The sequence below is a fragment of the Monopterus albus genome, unplaced genomic scaffold, assembly GCF_001952655.1.
Source record: "Monopterus albus unplaced genomic scaffold, M_albus_1.0 scaffold42.1, whole genome shotgun sequence".
Lineage (NCBI taxonomy): Eukaryota > Metazoa > Chordata > Actinopteri > Synbranchiformes > Synbranchidae > Monopterus > Monopterus albus.
In genome coordinates this window covers 2,182,435-2,203,412 of record NW_018127922.1, presented here as the reverse complement: position 1 = coordinate 2,203,412, position 20,978 = coordinate 2,182,435, and the positions used below count along the sequence as shown (strand labels likewise).

Below are 20,978 nucleotides of genomic sequence, written 5' to 3'. Positions count from 1 at the left end.
GTGTGTGTGTGTGTGCGCATCAGACAGTGACAGTTGAGCGAACAGTGACACTCCAGGTTGGCAGAGATATTTTGGAGTGTAGGACGAGAGAGAGAGTGAAAGTGAAAGCGAGGAAGACAAAGGCAGAAAAGATGAAAAGATCATTTAGAAGATTTCCCCTCGCTCCCTCTGTCGTGAATTTTCACCTCCTCCTCCTCCTCCTCCTCTGCCTCCTCTTCTAGTGGATTGACAGCGCACCCTCCTCCCCCACCAAGTGCTCTTTGATTGACAGGACTCCACAGACTGAGGCTCTTATCCCCTGAAACAAATCGTGTGCTGCTCTTCCTCACCTCCTTTCTCCCCTCTGTCTGCCTAGACAAGCCTCCACTGTCCCTCTCACCTCACCCTCCTCTTCTTACTCCTTCTTTCTTCCTTTAACTCGTTGTAAATGCTTTCTTATCATATTTGTCTCCTCTTCTGTTCATTTTTCCATCCCTTCTTTCCCACCATCTCGTCCTCAAGCTGTGACCCCTCTTAACCCTATAGATTACACACACACAAGTGCAAACACACACACAGAAAACCCCTTAAACCCCTCAGGCTTATGTGGGCCCCTTTAGACTTTAAAAGGATACACACTAGTACCCATAACCCTCTTACACTCACACACAATATCACACACTTTCAAACCGCCTTGACACTGATCTAAGCCCTGAACACACTGCCTGAGACTATAACCCCCTGAAACCAAACTCACACACACACACACACACACACAGCCTGAGCTTATTAAGCCAATTGGAGGAGTCTAAACAAGCAGGCAGCTGAGCAGTGAGGTAGGTAAACCCTCAGGGCCACAGAGAGAGTAAAACAGAGTCAAAAAACAAAAAGAGAGAGTAAAGGAGGGAGGGGAGGGGGTGAGAATGAAGCAGAGCACAGGGAAGAGGAAAAAGGACAGATTGAGGATGGAGGAAGCTACAGAGTGTAAGGAGAAAGAAACAGAAAAAAGAGGAGATGAGGATGTTAAATGACTGAGAAAAGACAGTAAGAAAGAGAAAGTGAATGGCAGCTGCACACAAACACACACTCACAGAGGAGGAGAGTGGATGTGGCTCTTTAGGAGTCAAGCAGGCGTATGATAGGATACCGTTGCATGTCGTTAACCCCATATTAACCCTGAGAGGCAGCAGGACACTCACTGCACTACAACATGGATTAACGGGGCCACACACACAGTAACACGCAGACACACACACACACACACACACACACACACACTGGTACGTTAAGCTAACTGTCAGTCACACATACAAATGCGCACAAGGACTGATATCCTCATTGACGCCATGCAATGAGCTGTCAATCACATGCCAATGCTCTTTTCAGCATTTTTTTTACGTTTGTACCCACAAATTAAATGACATACATCTTCTTATTTTGTAAATCTGATGTTGGACAGAACATGTTGTTAGAAGAGCGACATTCTAAAAAATCTGAAATTGTTTTATTGGTTAGTTGGCTCTGCACTGTGGTTCCTCACAGTTTACTGTTTACTTCCCTGATGATCTGGGGAGAGTTACTGACTGTCACGTCACCTCCAATACATAGAGTCACTGCAGCATCTGTTTAACCTGTGGGAGCTACAACAGGACACTGTAACAGGTGTGATGGTATGCTATGAATGCATGCTCTGTCACTTTACCTGAAATGTTTTCAATAGTTTCCAGTATTGCAAGAGATAAGACATCTAGAATCAGGGCTTGCTGGTTGGTTTTACACGCGTACTGTATGTCTAATCGAACAGCCCACCTCTGCTTCTACAACAAGACAATGATCCAAAGAAAACCTCAAAATCCATCATGGATGTCTTCAAGGGACACAAGCTGAAGTTTTTGGCTCCCACAGTCCCATGATTTGAACACCATTAAAATCTTTGGGTAGCTCTTAGACATGCACTTGCAAAGCAGCTTAAAACTGTCACAGAACTTGAAATGATCTGCAAAGAAGAGCATTTGAAAATCCTAAAATTATGGCTACAAAAAGTCTTTAGCACTGTGATGTCTGCCAATTAACATGTGAAGAAAGGCTGATTTTATGTCTGTTTACTGCACGGGGTTGTATTTACATATTTTCAGTTCAAAATTTAAAATCTTTGACATGTAATGGCATCTTAACATCTGCCTGTTTACAAAATGTGACACACTTACAGTATAGCTTGTATTCTGACTTTGTCTCTCTCTCTACACATGTTTGGGTTGGACAGCAGAGATCCAGATGTTAAATGGGGAGTCTGTGAACCACTGTGAATTGGGGGGTAGGGGGTGGGGGCACAGGAAGTATCCCACGGTATCCACGGTAACCTTGACATTCCGTCCTGACCAAGTTCCCTGACATCTCCCACAATTCACTCTGCTCCTCTCTTTTAGCCATGAAACACACACACACACACTAATTGACCTTGGACCAAGGAAGTACTCCGACTTCACTAATTTCTCTTTTAACTTCCTGTTGACACTGGAAGTGGGAATGCATCACATTGCACAGCTGGCGATCACCTCACGGCTACACTGTAGCAAATATTTGACCAGTTTCATGATCTAGCACACAGTGTGTACACCAAAATCCTTTTTTTTTTAATCCAGTACGTGTAGTAATATCACATCATACGAATTCCACGTAAATTTGGACGCATTTCTAACTTTGATGAAAGTATAGTAGTCTGTATGAACCAATCAGGACTGTGGCTTTTTAACTTGTATTTACAGTAGCCAGCAAGAGCAACTGGAAGTCGAGACAAAAATAGAAATGAAACAAGTCCAGAAAACATCAATGTATGTCACTTATTCTTTCAGTGGCCCAACCCAAGACATCCACCTCCTCATACATGCCCACAATGATATACACATACTCAGACAGATGCACACCTTCAAGATGTTTAAGCTAGACAACAAAAATACAAAAATTGGGCTAAGGATACTATAATGTCCTGCGCACACAACATGCACAAACAGAAATGACACATACACACACCAAAAACACACACACAATTATGTGTACATGCCGATCATGAAGCCTTTTCCATTTTTTGTCTTACATAGCACACACTCACACACACCCACGCAAACGGAGATGTATGTTCTTTGAAATAATGCCATCAAAGCTCACTTTGAGACACGAGTGTTTATCCACTTCATAAGATTTCTCCACACACAAAAATAAGTGGGGGAGGTGAGACAGAGAGCAGAGCAGAATCCTTACAAGCCAAAAGTGGGAATTAGGGTGTTTGGCTTGAGAGAAGAGAAGACTAAAATTTAAACTCCTGGTTATCTCTCATCACACATGACAAAGATAGGAATTTATTTCTATGGGGTCAAGATTAAGATATTTTTTGTGTAATGAGTGCATTCAATTTGTTAAAATACACTATAGAAATACATATTGAGAGCAAAAAATACATAGGAGACACCTACAACCATTGTGATATTTTGGTAAGATTTGATTTGATGTGATGTGATTTGATAAAAAAGAAAGCCACATGGAAACACTAATTCATGTGCATTTGACCTCAGAAGAAATCACAAGAAACCATTATGCTACCTAATTTGTCTGATGTGTTTGATGGAAGATGAAACAGCAAAACATCTACACTTTTAGCTGTCTCAGCTGTCAAAACTGTGCAAAATCTTGGGTTAAAACCTTGCACCTCTTCTCCAAAATACCAAAAATCAGGAAGTGAAAAGCACTTTTATATCTTGATTGCAATGTAATTTGAGTGTTTTATGAGAGAACTATCCCTACACTGCCCTGTAATCATATATTGATGGGGAAAACATAAGTATAATCCAAACAGATATATAAACAGCACATAGTTATAGACAGTAAAGAAAATATTGTAGATACAATGACACCCAATTAGCAGTGTGATTATGTTCTTTAAAAAAGGTACAGTAGAACACATTTTTACAAAATTATTCATTTTTACCCTACATCAGATCATGTTGATACTATAATCACATTAAAAAATTATATAAAATGTAAGCTAATGTAATATTTTGTACTGTTACTTGAGGTAGCTTTTACCTTAACCATAAATGATTACTGGGTTCTTTGATCATGTTTAATATTTCACCTCCCACTGCCAAACACACAGATGTGTTTGCAGAAAACCCTGCTCACAGAGGGTTAAAACAACTGCCAAAGAGAAATCAGATTAAAATGAGGTAGGATCTCATTTCAGTTTTCTGTCACTTTTTTCTTTGCTCATGACCCATTTTTCTGTGCTGCTGCAGGAGAGACAGAGGGGGAGAGAGAAGGGGGGCAAGGGAGGGATAACTTCAGTCCTCAGTCTCCACAGATAGACAGACAGGAAGAAAGAAAGAAAGCGACAGACAGAAAGACAGGAGCGGCAGAGAAAATGACAGACAGCTCCTGCTAGTCAACAGCTTTCTATTTTGCATTACGTAGAGGAAACACACTCATTTGAGCACTGTTTGTTCACTCAAGTCTGAAGGTGTGCACGTGTGTGTGTACATATGTGTGCATGAGCCTGAATCTGTCACATATGAGGTCGTAAGTCAGCAGCTGTTGTGCATGTGTCCCCTCTACATACTGTACATAGGTCAATGATACTGAAAACCACATGCACATGTAAATAAATATGTGTAGGAACTTTTATTTCTTGCTGCACATGAGTCCTGCTGCCTTGTATATGCAAAGCATGGGTCTCAAATGTTTTACTCTATCTTGCTTCAGAAACAATCGATTCTATCTGAGGAGCATCTATTTCAGGAGTGACAGCAGATCATCCAAACAGAGAAACATCCCGCCCTCCGTCGCCATTCAAACAGGTCAACACAGTCCCTCATCAGGCATGTGTATGTGTGTGTGTGTGTGTGTGTGTGTGTGTGAAAGACAGAGACAGAGTGAGAGACAGTACCTGTCGATGATAACAGGGTCTGAGGGTGTCTCATTACGGTTTCCGCAGCTCTTCTTGTCACAGCACCGACTAAGAGAGGAAAAGAGAGAAGACAGCCAAAAAGGATACAGGGCAAAGTTAGAAAAGACTCAGACACAGGGAACATACAGTACATTATACAGATGATTCAGTTTGGTTGTATAAATGGGAGTGATACCATATAACATGATGTGCTTTGTCTGTACTGATGTAGACAACCTATCACCAAATTCAAATGAAATCTAAGTAAAATGGGCTAACAGGAGTTTTACACAAAGTCTGCTATGCTGAGCAAGTCTACACTGACAGCACAGATAAAAATAGACTTCTACGACAAGGAGTGTATAGCAGGATCTGAAAGAAATACGCCTGTTTTAAAGGCACTAGCCAGCTGGTGAGCTCAGTCATTTTGTAATGTGCTCCAGAACCCTGCTACAGCTTGGAAACTGCCTACACTTGGTTTAGATCTGGAGAAACACCTTTTGTAGTTTTGCACCAGTAATAGTTCACTTACTGCTTATTTGAAAAAAAAAAAAAAGTTCAAGAGGACATGTGAATTTAAGAGAAAATTTGTCATGTGTGATGAACAGGTGAGGAAAAGAGGACTAAAGAGGCTCAAAAGAGAGGAGAAAGCAAGAAAAAAGGAAAACCTGGCATGTGCACCATGTTCACACATGTACGTGCTACAAGTGTGTCAAAAAGGCTTTTTTATACGTGCATCAATTATGAATAAAGGTGTAAGCAGGAGGGGGGATGATGAAGGTTAAGAGTGAAAGGGTGAGCGGGGGAGGGAAACCTAAAACAAGAGGGTGAGAGGAAGGGTGGCAGAGGTTTGGGTGGGAAGGAGAGGAAGGGGAGACGTCTCAGGTTTCCCACTGTCACAGATGGCGGAGGTGAAAAGAAAGAGACTGATATGTTACACCTTACATATTGCCTCCACTATCTGCCGCTCTGCCTCTCTTTCTGCTCTTCCTGTCATTTCCATTCTGCTACTCTGTGATCTGGGTCACCACACGGCCCCGTCGGAGAACAGTGAAGACCCAGCGAGAGGTTAGAGAGGAGGAAGATGGGAGATAAGGGAATGGGAAAATGGAGAAATGGAGGAAAGGAAAGCTGAAGCCTGTGGATGCAGGGGTGGGGTGAGAAAGGAGAAAGGACGGGAGGGGCAGATGAGGAGGGGAGATTAAGGGAGGACAGGAGAAAGAGGAGAAGCAAACATAGTGGAATATTTTATAAATGGAGGGGTAGCGGGAAGGAAAACGAGGGGCGGGATTGGGATAATATAGCACTCATTACTCTGGATCCTGGTGATCTAATCATCCGCTGTCCCACTGCATCTTCCCCTCCTCCCTCACACATGCACACATACAAACTTGTTTTTGTCATTTACCGGGTCCCTACATAGACTGACATTCATTTCTTACTATAAGTTTATAATGTGTTGTTTTCATAAAATTTGATAAACTACGTCATGGGGAATAAATAGTCCCCACAAGTGATGCCAGTACCTGCAAAGCTGGTATGCTCCCAGTTTTCCATCTCCACAAGTATATAAAAACAGGGCCACACACATCCTACGTTTTTCACATGGCAGGTCTTTACATTGATTTACATTAATTTCCATGAGTCTTACCTGAATCATAACCACTAAATGTCTAACCCTAACCCTTGCCCTCACCTTAAACTAAGTCCTCTCCCTAAAATGTTGTGATTTACTTTGTGAGGACCAGCACCTGGTCCCCACAGGGAAGGCAAGTCCCCACAATGTTAGTGGTGTCATGGCTTTGGATCCCCACAACTATAGGAAAACAAAGGCACATGCACACACATGTTTAAACAATAGAGCCCAATAGCCTGAACTGGAGATGCCACTGTCAGCTGTTTCTTATGTGAAACTAACAATGGAATTAATAAATGTTTACAATAGTTCTGGTTACAGCGAGTTAATACAAACAATGGATCAACGAAGGATGAATTAATTGGTCAATCAAAAGAAAATTGATGATGTACAACTCTGGTAACTGCTTCAAACGTGACTCTTTTGTATCACTGTAAATCTAATGTCTTTGGGTTCAGACTGTTGGTTGGACACAACACCAGCAATTTAGTGACATCAGTTTAGTAAATTTGTTTATTTTTGATATAAAACCTCCTCACGAGATACTCGACATTTCAATGTGAATATAATCCTTATTTTCACAGTTCAAGTAATTACTGGGAGTGAAAGATTTGCTAGCTGATGTTTCTCTTTTAAATACAGAGAGATGAACCTAAACCAACAGTTTTACTGGGTACATGAGATATAGAGGACAGTGGCCTCTGTCATCCATTCTGGAGAAAACCCTTTCATCAGTTCGTGCCAAAGCTCCAAACAGGTTTTCAGTGCTGGCCTGTGTGGTGGCAGACTGGCCGGGAGCATATGGTTAATAGCACCACGGTGACAATGAGCCACACTGATTAATGGACGCCCTGAGCTCTTTGTGTGCGTACTATACTGTGTGTTGTGGGCAAGGCCCCTGTTGCAGAATCAGCATGTGAGAACACGAGGCAATAGCCATAACTTTGACCTCAGCGGCTGTTGCAGACAAGCTAGAGTTTGCACTCACTGCAGAAGTCCTGCTGTCTGAATGGATGGGCTCCTGCTCCCCCCGGGGAAATGTTTGACTAATTCTGCAGGACGGTCAAGGGGTGGGGGCCTTTGTACTGTACAAGTCTGTGTATGCTGTAAGTTCTGTAATGTTAAAAGGTTTAATTCATGTCCACAATTCATTTCACACATGATGAACAGTAAAATCTGTTGCCAAATACAATTTATTTATAAATTCCTTGTAAATCTCATCAGAATTTTAATGGGTTTTCCATAAACCTCTGCAGCTGAACTGCCTGAGGAATATTCAGCGAGCTATAGAATAAAATATTAGTGCACCTGAATTCATGGTTAAAATCCCTGCTTGTGCATATAGATGAACCCCAATTTATATTGTTACACTTAAAGTTGTTTCAGTGACAAGGTCAGGGAATAAGAACAACTTAATTCATGTGCTAAATTTGAATTTTTATAACTGTGTGCACGAGTGAGTGTGTGTATGCATACTTCTCAGTGAGTGTGAGCGTGTGTGTGCGAGTCCCTGCCTATATTTTATAGTCAAATTGTGGAGGAAGGCCCATTTGTTAGCCATGAAACAACAGGAGGGTTCAGATTGACTAATGAGTTTCTCTGTGTCCTAATTAACCAGGCATCACAGACACATACAGACACACAAACAGCACACATGCATCCATACACACATTTTCTGTTGTATAGGATAGGTTGTTAAAACGCCTCTATAAATAGAACTCTTTCCTCTCAACCTACTTCTGATGAAATTAATCTTCAGATTATAATTAAAGCAACAACTCTGATAGCTAAAACTCATCTTCCTCAACAGATATGGCTTCATGTGTGTTTGTGTCTCTGTATGTACGTGTGGGGGGGTTAATGGGGGTGACATAATAAGAAATGTCTTATAGCGCAGAGAGATGACTTGTGAGAACTTTCTGCAGATGAATGAAGTGTGTTGCCAAAGAAAAGAGGTACAGATGAAAGAAGGAGGGATTGTGATGAGGAAGGAAAAGTCATCCTCACCTGCACATGATCTCATGTGTCAGCAGCACTCTGCACATCTCTGGGTTCTTGTCTTGGCCTTCATAAACAATTGGCTGAAAAGAGACACAGATAGACATATAAAGAGGGGGGGAAATACTGTTGTTAGCTGGCGGCAAACAGACAGAATAACACAAAGCTCCAAATCCAGTAAACACTCTCCCCCATCCCTGATATGGTGTTGGGTTTAGAGATGAAGCTGTAATAACACAAATAAGTGTTTTAGTTAAACGGTTTCACTGTGTTATATAACTGCCTCAAAATTAGGCAACACTAAATCTTGATGTGTGCTCTCCAAAGTCAGCAATACTGAAGAACATTATAAATAGGAGCAAAAAAAACAAAACAAAATACCATCTTGTTTTTGTCCAGTTCTGCAATCCACAAATGACCTCAAGGATAAGGCTGGTATGTTTTTAATAGAATAACAACAACTGTATGAAACCAGACGTCCCTGTGAAATTGAAAACATTTAAAAGTTGGTAAATATAGATTTAAATTTCCTTAAACAGCTGGGCACTATTGTTTTTAGCAAATGTTACTCAAACCAGACTAAACAGTGCATTTGTTGGGGGCTTTTTATAAATTATCAATAATATACACTTGATGCTGTAGTGCAGGGCCGGTCCAAGTCTTTATGGGGCCCTGAGCACAATTTGATTTGGGGGCCTTCCACCACCTCTGCACTGCCAGTGCTATTGACTATTGTCGATGCTTGATCAATTGCACACATACTATAAATCTAATACACCTGTTATCAATCTTATTAACTGTAGCTGTTTTCTTACATCATATCATTAGCCCTTTTCAGACATGCACCTGAACCCTGAAATTCTCGAGATATTACCTGTATGGGAGGGGGACCTGTATGTCAGAACACAAATGTCCGAATCAGTTGACCCAGATGTTAAGCAGACTTTACCCTGCCACCTCCCTAGCAAAAAGTCTATGTAATGTCCAGTTAAGCTGGAATGAGTCCATGTACGAATGCAGCAGCGTATAGTCCGGAGTATTCACACAGAGCTAGCGGGGCGTGTTGATGACGTTCTATCATGTGACCGGCACAAAATCGGAAAGATACAAACCTCCAATGATGAGGAAAAACAGATATTTACAACGAAGATGCCAAAGAAAATATCTGACTGGAGACATGACAATATATGGGAACTTCTGTCGTTAAGAGCCAGTGCCTGAATCATCAGACAAAGTAAGAGACTCAGCTGATCAAAACAAATTACAAACTACGTAACCAGGTCATGTTTTTGCTGCTTTTTCCATGTAATCTAATGTTAAGGTCTGATAGACTGTGCTTGCATCATAAAGTAGTTAATGGCCATTACAGTGTGCATATGCGTAAACAAACTCTCCAGGTACAGTTCAAGTGCTCTTGGAGTCCCTCTGGTGGGCATGGGGCCCTAAGCAGACACTTAGTTCGCTTATGGCTCTGCTCTAGTGAGTATTTACGGCAGCCAGGACAGGGTAAGTACTGTATATTTGACTCAAAATATCCCACAACGCCCATGTTTAAGGTAATGAATGATAATGTGTTTTTAATAGCTTCTGGACATTGGTGAAGCTCTACAGCACACAGGAATGAGCTACATCAGAGTTTGGCTTTATGGGCAACACTAGTTATTAGGATCACTTCATTGTTTTCATTGAATTTATTGACAGTGAGGAAAATAAAAAAATATCACCAGGCTTATCCTTCAATCACAGGCAAATTTCCAGAGAATGACTGTAACTTTATATCACATCATATCTAATATGAAATCATCATATTCAAGTGAACATAAGAGCCTTGTTAAAGGCCCTCTGATATTGTCTGCACCAGTGCACTGATGCATAAAAACTTATTTGCATGCTTTCAGCACACTGTGTTTGACATCTACCAAAATGGTGATAGGATATTATTATATTTGGCAGCACTGTACTGTGGAAAAACACAACAACCATGTCACACTGGGAGGAATTTGTGCTTTTTATACTGTTGCTGTGATGAACGTTTATTTCTTTTCTCAGGTTATGGCAGTAACACTGAGAGTGTTATTGGGATAACAGGTTAGTTCCCACCTCACCTCAAGGTACATGCAGTTCAGCAGTAACACCTCTCCTTCACACTCACACCCATTGTCACTGTGCAGGGTGTGACCCCCACCCACTCTACAAAATAACAACCATATCTCATCTGCTCACACACTGATCAGCTGAAAGTTTGAAGTTGAATAAAGTTTGCTATTCACAAAGCTTTGGTCACAGAAGCTGGAAAGGTTTTCAGCTGAGGCTTCACCTGCTTCAATAGTTCTGCTTCTGGTAATGAAACTCAGAATAAAATAAAAAGAACAGGCCACACAGCACTAAGATATCCATCAATCAATACGCATACCTTGTCTGCCTTTGGTCTATTCCAGTCTGTTTGATCTGTCGTTCCAAACTTCAGCAAGTTTCACCAAGTGACAATCTCACTTTTTCTCGGGAAACGGTGAAAAGGTTTTACTGTCCTTCATAATAGTCGTCAGCTCAGGTTCACACTACCTGCCACCATCAGGGGAACATTAGTGTGAGCTTAAAAATTAAGGTCATTTAGCTGAGTGAAAGTTCTGTGGAAAACTAAAAACTCATCTCAAAACTTGTTTAATCATTGATTTCATCCACCAGTGTCTCTGATTTTTTAACATTTGTTGAATGTCAAGTTGAAGGTGTGATACCATTGATGCCAGTTATCTGATGACAGGACTCATATAGTAGCTTTGTGTTGCACCATTTTGTGCAGAAAATTCAATGAATACATTGACTATTTGGAAACAGCTAGCTCCAAGAAATGACACACAATGAGGTTTGTGAAGAAGCAGGTAGGACACAGAGGAGAGGCCTTTAAAAGAATAATGTTATATGAATCTTGCCTGTGTCTGGGTCTGGACCGTCCCCCTAGGGGCCCCAGGGCGAGCATGATCCTTATGGGGCCCCAACATGAGCCAAGAATGTAGACAGAGCCCCTCATTTGTAGAAACTATAGCCCTACATGGCCCTCAGAAACTAGCTTGGAGCCCTGCAGCACTAATGGAGAACACGACAGGGGCTGTACAGTCTGAAGGCCTCATTACAATATTGTTGTAGCCTAAAGCATTTCATACTAGTAGTTAGTTCTTTCTAGGATCCTCTGTGTTTCTGGAAATGTTTCAGGGCCCAGGGCCCTTGTCAGATATAATTTTTCATGCATGTGCATAGAATCCTGTTGAAAACCCTCTGCTAAAAATGTACTGACACAGGAACCTGAAGGGGCTCCTGGTGGCCCAGGATTCCAGGGCTGGGTATGCCCAGTCAGTGCAGACACGAGTATGTGTATTATTAAACTAAAATATGCTCAAAGCAGCTACTGGTAAACAGAGCTAGAGCTAGGGCTAACATTTCCAAAAGAGTCACTTTTACCACAGAAGCTGGACAAAACAATGGAAAAGTAGAGGCTAATTTGGTATTTCAGCCATGTATGAGGAAAATCTATTTATCCAGAAAACAAAATAAGCAGGTATCCAGAGTGAACAGATTTTAAATTACTTCAGCCAAAGCAAACAAGCTCATATTAACCCACACTGATGTTAATCCAACAACCAAAACATCTGAAACTGGTTCCCTAATCCCTTTCCATCAACATGTCAACAGTTATCGTTTAATGAAACCTGGGCGTGGGAACTCTATGGAAAGATGCATCAAAAAGAATTTGTAGATGAACTGTACTTTATGCAAGAGACCCTAGATCCTAGATCTGCCCATTGTGCCATGAGAAAAGAGAGGGCCAAGCAACTTCCTCTGAACTTGCGTCCTTCCATGAACAAACATGCATCCCTGTCATCTCAGTCTCTTTTCTCCTCTGTTTGTTGTATTCTCTCTCTCTCACACACACACACACACATACACACACAAATTACAGAGAGATACACATATTCAATTTGTTTTCATGTCCCATGGGGGCTTTACATGAACTTACATTAGTTTCTGGGAGACTTAAACTAACTATAATTCTTTAATCCCTGTTGCAAAAGGGCTCATGTGGGACCAAAATTAAAACTGACTAAAATGTATTTATATATGGAGGTAAGTAATGAACTAAGCAAGCAGGTCACTTTATCCCTTTGTAGATATACTGTAAATAACATCCAAGTCTCTCTCTTCCAAGTCTTTGCCTTGCCTACTCGTCTCCCTCTGTGCTAGACTTGGGTCAAACCAAAACAGTTTTTACTTTGGTTTGACCCTGTGTGCACTTCAAGAAGGGGGCGCTTTACTGCATCACCATGACACAGATACTGTATTATGGATCAAAAACAAATTGTAAATCACAGAAAAAATCATGATATACGAGGTTTAAAGTTCCTAATATCTCATAATCTGTCTTGCTTGGGAACCCGAGCCATCTGCAGCAACACAAAATCCAGACAGTAGTTCTTCTTTGACAGACTCGTGTGTAAGTATGTAGCCTCTACCATCTCAGCTTCTTCATCACACTGTCACCTCGCCTGCACTGCTCTTCTCTTGCATCTGCATGTTCCTCCTCTGTCTCCTCCCTCTTTCCACCTCACCAAGCCTTTCATACAGCATCTCTGCTGCAATCTCCTTCACTTTTGAAGTGGCGTGACATGCGCGCCGTGTAAACATGGAGTCATTAAGCAGGGGAACACATTTCTTCCTGTGTTAGTGTCAGGCCGACTTGTGAGCTAGTGATCCGACAGGGCCACAGTGACAGATGCTTTATTCTCTGCTGCAAGAGTCGTGATCAGCCAGCTCTGCTTCTGGAGACTAGGAGGCACTCTCCTCCTTCTTTTAACTTAATCAGTGCCGGCCGTCTCAGTGTGCCAACAAAACATGCAGACATATGGAAATAGCAGCATAACAGAAGTAAGTGCCAGATTTAGGTGCCAAATGTTGGAGGGGGCTTTACTTCTCTGGAAGAAGAGTCGGTGTCAGAAGTGTGAAAGAAACAGAATCAGTGATAAGAGCCTAATAACGCCATCACAGCTACATACTGTACATAGCCCTATTCTTACATAGCAGAACTGCTAAGCAAAACCCAATCCAACTTTTACTTATTTTAATACTTGACAACACTGACCAACAAGCAAATCTGTAAATCTGCACTTTAATTAAAGTCTCCTCTGTAGTTTCTGATCATATACACTGCATCCACATGTTTACAGTATCTGAGTTTGAAGTACAGCCAAAAAGCAAGAATTTTGCATTAAACTGAAACAATTCTATTTGAAAACAGAGAAACGTATAGTCCTGATGTCACTCCCACTCACTGCCATGATTCTCACTGAGGGTTGGTTTCATTAGTCTATACAAAAACAAAGTGAAACATGTTGCTGGGATTTACCCTCCCCATTCTGAAAGAAACTGGCATCTTCAACACTATTAGTGGTTTCCAGTACTGTGTCTTTTCCCCTCCCTAGACAAATACAGTGAAGCGCTTGACACATTGTTAAGCAAGGTTATGTTGTAATGCAGGATTTTAAGAAACTTCATTTGTCACAGATTTCAGTGTGGTTTTGAATGTTCTGGAGCAAAAAGGCCATGGTCCAGTTTCACTCTGGCTCTCCATAAGCCTCTGCTAGTGCAACGCTTACAAAAAGTTATGATGTAAAAAGTTTTTAATGGCATCCACTTAGTGTAGTTGTTGACTTTACATTTAAATACCCGTCAACCAATTTGTGAATATTTCCAACCTTGCTGGCTGGAGCTACTCTTGTGTTTTTGTTTTTGATTATATCGTGTCTTTAAGGATAATGTAACAGTGCATAGACACCCATGCACACTCTGTACTGCTGAGTAGCTTCATTTTTCCAGTTTGGTAAGACAACAGTGTGAGTGTGTGTGTGTGTCTCTGTGCATGTGTGTTACGTACCTAAGTACCTATACACGACTGTATCCCATACACTGTGCATCCAGCATTAAATACCTGTGCTGTTCCCCATCTGCTAATCTCTTTGTCTTCCTCTCACTTACACACTTATAAACACACGCCTACTGACCAGTGATCACACAGGAAGAACCCACAGGTGCTGCACACACCTTCCTTCCTCTTCAAACATAAAAAGTCTCCTTATGTAGGCTAAAAAGATCAGTTTAATTTTTCATACAACAATGAACGTGAAAATATATGTGTGCACTTGTGTATGACTATACACTATGGGTTAGGGTTGGGGTTAGAGCTTACGTTGTGATGGTTAAGGCTAGGATAAGGGGCTAGGGGATGCATTATGTCAATGAATCATAGTGTGGATACCCAAACCAAGGCCGAGAAATTATCTTCAGGTCCGTGTCAGGTTTGGATGCATAGGTCAAACTTTAGGCTTGACAGCTGGAACGCTCAAATGTCTGTTTTGTTTAATGATAAGGAAAAACACACCATACAACCTCAACTGCACTGGGCTCAGGTTGAGTTCAAACAAAAATATGTGGACCGATCCATGCTCTACAATGAGCGCCTTCACAGCTATAGTAAGACATGACTGTGCGTGCGCGTGTGTGTGTGTGTGTGTGTGTATCTGACCGTCACCCCACCTTAAAGCTGAACAGTGTTAGGGAACAGTGTGGTTCCTCAAGTCTGCCAGACACAGACACATACATACGATAGGCGGTGCAGCGTGGCAGCAGCAGTGTGAGACTCTACCGAGGCCTGGGGTGACATTAGTGAGTATTCAGTGCTTAACGTGGCTTCTTGGCTCCTCATACCTTGCCACACACACACTGACACACAACTATGAGTCATTATACCAGATAGAAACCTTACTCTGTTTCCTGTCCTAAAACAAAAGAATCAGTCTTTATCCTGACTGTTCACCTGTGGAACATCGAGCAAAAACAAAAAAAACCATGTCTGCCTGCCTTCGGTCTGTTGTTCTGTGTCTCTCTCCTGCCTCTGCCTTCTGCTCTCTCTATCACTCTCTCTCATAAACGTACATATAAACAAAAACATTAACCGAAAAATTGGATCTGATGAGAAAAAGCTCTCTACTCAGCAGACCAAATCCCAGAGGTGCTGTTACATCTTTCCACTTCCTACAGTGAGCGGCAGAGCTACACTCCTGTTCCTTAACACCCGCTCGCTGCCTCGTCACTCTAATCACAGCGAGAGAAGTACAGGCAAAAACGCCTGGAGCCATGCAGTGTGTATGTGCCCCCACCCACACACACACACACACACACACACACACACACTGTGAAAACACCCACCCACAGAATTACACACACACACATAAACACTCATTTGTGTGTGAGTGTCTATGCAGATAGTGGAGGGCGGGGGAGTATAGGCGGATCAGTGGAGCAGCTCATTGTCAGAGAAGTAAGAGGAGAGGTGGCACGCTGCTGTGAGAGTGTGTGTGTGTGTGTTAATATGTGCGTTTACCTGTTTAGTCATGGAGTCTATGAGTCGAACATAAAAGTCCTGCTCTGTTCTGATGCCTGTGGGATGCAGCAGAGAGAGAAAATCATCAGTTTTACATACATGTTAACAAGCAGAACAACATACAAAACTGCATTAAAAAATATGTTAAATTAGGTCAACGTTAAAAGTGAGTCTATGGGACAAATGGACGAGCTTAAATATCCTTGCATTACACAAGAGGAGACATGAGAGGGAAGTAGGAAAAACCTTAATGCAACAAAATCTCCAATATTTTTCAGACTTTTTCCTACTTTTTGCTTTTTTTGTGAAATTTTATTTTGATAGGCCTAAAAATAATTGTCAAGTAAAACAATACTTTGGTTGAGCTGCTCACACATGCAACATGAGACACAGTAGCTCTATTGTAAGGGGCCACAAACCAAAAAGGCTGGGAACAACTGGAGACACCTTTGCTGTTCAACAGTTCACACCGTGAAAATAAATGTTACTCAACCTCCGTGTTTCTTTTTAGTGTATTACCAAATTTGTTTTATTTATATAACTCCAAAATCACAATTTGCAAACCATACATCCTCCATCCTTCGACCCTGGACTCTCATTTCCAGCTTTCATGATATGAAAACTGTATGCATATTATGCTTCATAATGATCTAACATCTTTATAGGCACATAAATGGTGCAACATATATGCAATGTCAATTTCCACACACAAAAGATATTAAAATCAATGATCACAAATTGCACAGTGGGCTTTATGCCCATGTTATAATCCCAGTGGAGGCTCAATATTCCTGCCAGCTGATGCTGTTTCCCTCACAGCTGATAGGCCAGAACACCACCATCACAACAACATGCAACTGGCAGCTCAAACTGTCACACAGCTCACTTCAGGCTGGACAAACTCATTTAGGGAGGGTGACAGTGATAAAGCCACACAGCAGGTACTAATTTCCTGCAGCAGCTGCTCTGAGAGTGTAGTAAAATTTACCCAGAAATTAAAAATTACATCGCAGTTCCTGAAAAAAAAAGTTCTGGCAGCCTGGTACCTTGATGCACATTTGTCCACGTTCAGGTTAAAATATACCAGCTGATTCCTGTGTGCATATTACTGTAGGAGAAAACAGGCTTTCCATCTGATTTGACCAAATGTACTAAGTGTATGAGTGTGTGTCACTCACCGTTACTGTAAAGAAGCTGCAGCCTGTAATGAATCCCGTTATTGGTCTTCTCTCCGCTTGTCTCCTTAACACACACACACACACACACAACAAACACTGAGCTGTTTATTGAAATTTTAGGACAAAGTTTTGTATAAAAAAATGCCCCCGTCTACAGATGTAGCCAGGCCTCCATGTTAGTGAACTCTTCACGCAGGCGTTACATTAAATAAATGTGTGGTTTATGTTCACGGCCATATTAAGCAGGGCAGCTCTGTAATTTCCCCATGGCGTTATTGTGGCTTTTTAATTCCTCTGCAATTACTGCTTATGTTTGGAGGGCAAACACATCCAACACTAAATTCTCCCATTACATTTGATCTAATTGAAATGGTGGCATAACTGATGAGGAGAGCGCTCGGCCTGCACAGGAGCTGGAGACTGGAACAATTTAAGCGCCCAGAGGTTTTCTTATTTGTCAGCTGAGCAACTGAACTGAAAGAGGTTTTGAGTTACAGTCCGCGTTGTAGTGTGTTCTCTTATGCTCAGCTATAATAAATTATACAATAATAATAATTTAGTTGATAAATTCAGTCATTATAAATGTTTCAAATATGACCAACACTGACATCAGTAATATCAGACACCACAATGGAATAATCAGGCCTTCCGAAAATAAAAATTGTATTATATTATTCTCTTCCTGAACATTTCTGCACCGACCTTCTCTTTCTCGATGAAGTCCACGAAGTTGGTCCTCTCGATCTCCACCGGCTGACCCTGTCGGTCGTACAGAGCCAGGACGAAGTGGAAGAAGTTGGACTTCCGCAGGTTGGAGGGCGGCTGTTTCTCAAAGTGTGCGCGAGCCAGACCCACTCCACTGTGGACACACAGGCGTGGGCGAGTCGGTGTTAGGACGGGGAAGAGGCTTTAAAGTTGAACTGTGCAGTAAATAAATATGAGGGCTCTATAACCAGCTAGAGAAAATTCAATCCGTGCACATTTTTAATTTGCTCGACTTGAACATTTTGAGGCTGCAATCAAAGCCATGATTTTCAAGACAGGCGGTTTTACTAAAAACTTTCTCAAATTGACGACTTTATGAAATTGTAAGCAAATATATTTATGCTTCAGGATAATCTGTGACAGGAGGTCACGATTATTTCACCTTTACATTACAGATTCTGTGGGCCAAGAGGGGAATTGTGTTCCCCATGAATGTGACTTTGTCAAGAAAAGACAAGATGGACAGGATGTTTTTCCAGTTTAAAGCCCAAGCAGTGGATTCATTTATTTATTTTCCCCTTTGGATTCATGCTCGTTAAACCTCAAACCAACTAAAGCAGAACCCATGTTGCATGTGCGTAAAAATCTAGCACAAATACACGTGTTGCCATTAACTTCACTATGCTGTCTTAAAATGATAGAGGTTAAACAATACGATGTAGAAATATTCTGCATAAGAATCTTAATTTCCCAAATTATCTTAGGTGCAGTTGAAATCCAAATTCCTTCTTCCGAGCAGCACCGTCGCTCGTTTCTCCCCATCACAGCCTCGTGCACCGCACAGGCTCCGGAGCCTCATACAAACAAAACCAAGATTTTTCCATCGCTTGGGAAGTGTCTCCTCCACACGAGCAGAGCTCACCTTTGGGCGGCCGTGTTGGCATCCAGCACGCCGCCCCCCTGCATCCAGCTCCGCTTCTCTGGATGCTCTCCTGGATCGCAAACATGAACAAATCTCCGAAGCTTGGTGTCTGTCCTTCCGTTTCTTGGTCTCTCTCCGCCTCACCGTGCACTTGTTCTCCTGTAGATCTTTCACTCTGATTTCGGAAGAGTAACGTGAGTGCGCTCGTTGCTGCTGAGTGCGCTTCGCTAGAAATCAAGTCACGGACTCTTTATTCCTCTAGTTGTAATCCTGAGGAGTGAGTGGGCGCTAAAACGGAGGAGAGACTATATCAGATAGCAGAATCCAAAATGTGCAATCACTTAAAAAACGAATTTGAATCGGTGAAGGACGGCAGGACGCTGACTGACCCAGTGTGGAAAGATGTTTATGAAGTCAGTCACTGGTGCGCTTGGAGATCCACAGTTCAAGCTCTCAGAGAGAAAAGAGAGATCGACTGGCACACAGATCAGATGTCATCATTATCTGACACCTCTTTCTTTCTCTTTCCGCTCTGTACTTTCTCTTCTTCTCCCTCGGCCCACTGGTCCGGGACGAGGGTTGTGCTCCAGAGCTGCGCTGCTTCCTGCGGATGGCTCCCGAGCTCTCGCCACTCCGCGCTCTCTCCGAGGAAAACGCTTTGTGAGTCTTCCCAAAGGACTGGCTCTGAGAACCAAACACGGGCTTCTCCTGTCCCGTGGGGAGAGAGAGAGAGAGAGCTAGGGTGGGAGGAGAAAGAGAGGAGGGAAACGGAGGGGAGGGGACAGGACGGGAGGAGAGGAGACGCCCCCAAACAAAAGCAGGAGCGGAGTCAGGTCCGCCCCATGAGACGACCACGGAGCCCTTCTCCTCTCCTCTGTCTGCCCTTCTCTGCCCGGGTACCCACTCTGTCCGCGTTTAAGGGATTTTGCAAAAATGTTCCGAAGCAAAACGCTGCTCTGTGATTGTGGAAATTAATTCGTGTGCCCATAATAGCACTGAAACAGCACCGGGAAAGTTTTTCTGCCTTTGCAGAGCTGCAGGGTGGCGAATATGATCCTGGAACAAGTTGCTCAGAGGTTTTTCCGAGAGGTGGCCGTTTCTCGGCTGCAGGACAATCCCGACTTAGTCATCTCGAACACCGACTTTTACGCACAAAAAGCAGCAGGTTATGACGAAAGGACAAAAAGACACTTCTGAATTTTGGTAGCATTTGTTTTAACCTTTTATTAATTCCTTTTATGGAATTAATAATTGCTTATTTCAAAATGTTGTCAATAAAACACTTTTTTTTTCACAGCAAAAAATAAATAAATAACCAAATTAATTCTGTCTCAGGTTTCACTGTCTCCAAAAACCTGCAATTTACAGAGGAGAAAAACAACAGATATGTTCTTTGAGCCTATTACACTTGTTTTAACTGCAGACATTTGGTGAATCTGATATGAAACCTCAGCCTGTACATTTAGATCTACGTCTCATTTAGATTACGCACAATTATAAAAGCCGTGTCTCATCGTCACAACACATCCATGTCCCCTATTGTGTCCCGTAGGCCTGCGTATTGAAGGCTAGCGCCGCAAGACACACAAACAAAAATGACAATAACAATAATTAGCTCAAAATAACAATGAACATAATTGAGGATAATTGCTACCAGATTTCAGTGCTTTGTTTCTCCCTCACGCACCATCTGTTATTTGAAACTATTTATCTCCTCGCTGAGAGGGAATCCAAACAAAATACAAATATTAATAAATAGCCTAATTCCGTGAACTGTTTTAAATATGAAGCTCCAGCGTATTGATCTGTCCAGGGCCAAAATGTCAACAACTTTTGTATTATTCATCTGGCTGTGAAAATGATTGGCAGGGCGAACTGGCGCCATTCCAGGCTTTAATTCCCAAAGGTTTTTGAAAAACGCTCTTGACCTTGATTATGGAGAGTAAGAGTCTTTTATACTCCAGTTTCCTGCTTATAGAGAAGGCGAGGCAGTGGCGGATCAACCCGTTTAGGATTTAGACAAGTTCACAGCTGAGAATTAAAAAAAAAACTATGTGAATGGGTGAGTGTTGAGATGCTCTTATCGACCGGGGTGGGCTAAAAGCATGTGTGGTCGTTCACAATTCTTAAATAAGAGAGTCACATCAGCATGACAGCTCATATATATATATAGCTCTAAATTAAAATATAAGATT

At 42.0% G+C, this 20,978-nt stretch overlaps 1 protein-coding gene across 1 annotated transcript in view; it reads right to left on the bottom strand.

Annotated features, from left to right (window-relative positions):
• Nucleotides 1-20,978, bottom strand: part of LOC109959993 (transcription factor COE1-like) — an 88,082-nt gene that overhangs the window by 66,068 nt on the left and 1,036 nt on the right. Inside the window, exons 2-8 of the mRNA XM_020599794.1 lie at nucleotides 19,293-19,491; nucleotides 18,784-18,922; nucleotides 17,859-18,015; nucleotides 17,157-17,220; nucleotides 15,979-16,034; nucleotides 8,559-8,632; nucleotides 4,916-4,984 (exon numbers count right to left, since the gene is read on the bottom strand). Coding sequence (XP_020455450.1) covers nucleotides 4,916-4,984; nucleotides 8,559-8,632; nucleotides 15,979-16,034; nucleotides 17,157-17,220; nucleotides 17,859-18,015; nucleotides 18,784-18,922; nucleotides 19,293-19,491 — 758 coding nt within the window. The remainder of the gene's footprint in view (nucleotides 1-4,915; nucleotides 4,985-8,558; nucleotides 8,633-15,978; nucleotides 16,035-17,156; nucleotides 17,221-17,858; nucleotides 18,016-18,783; nucleotides 18,923-19,292; nucleotides 19,492-20,978) is intronic.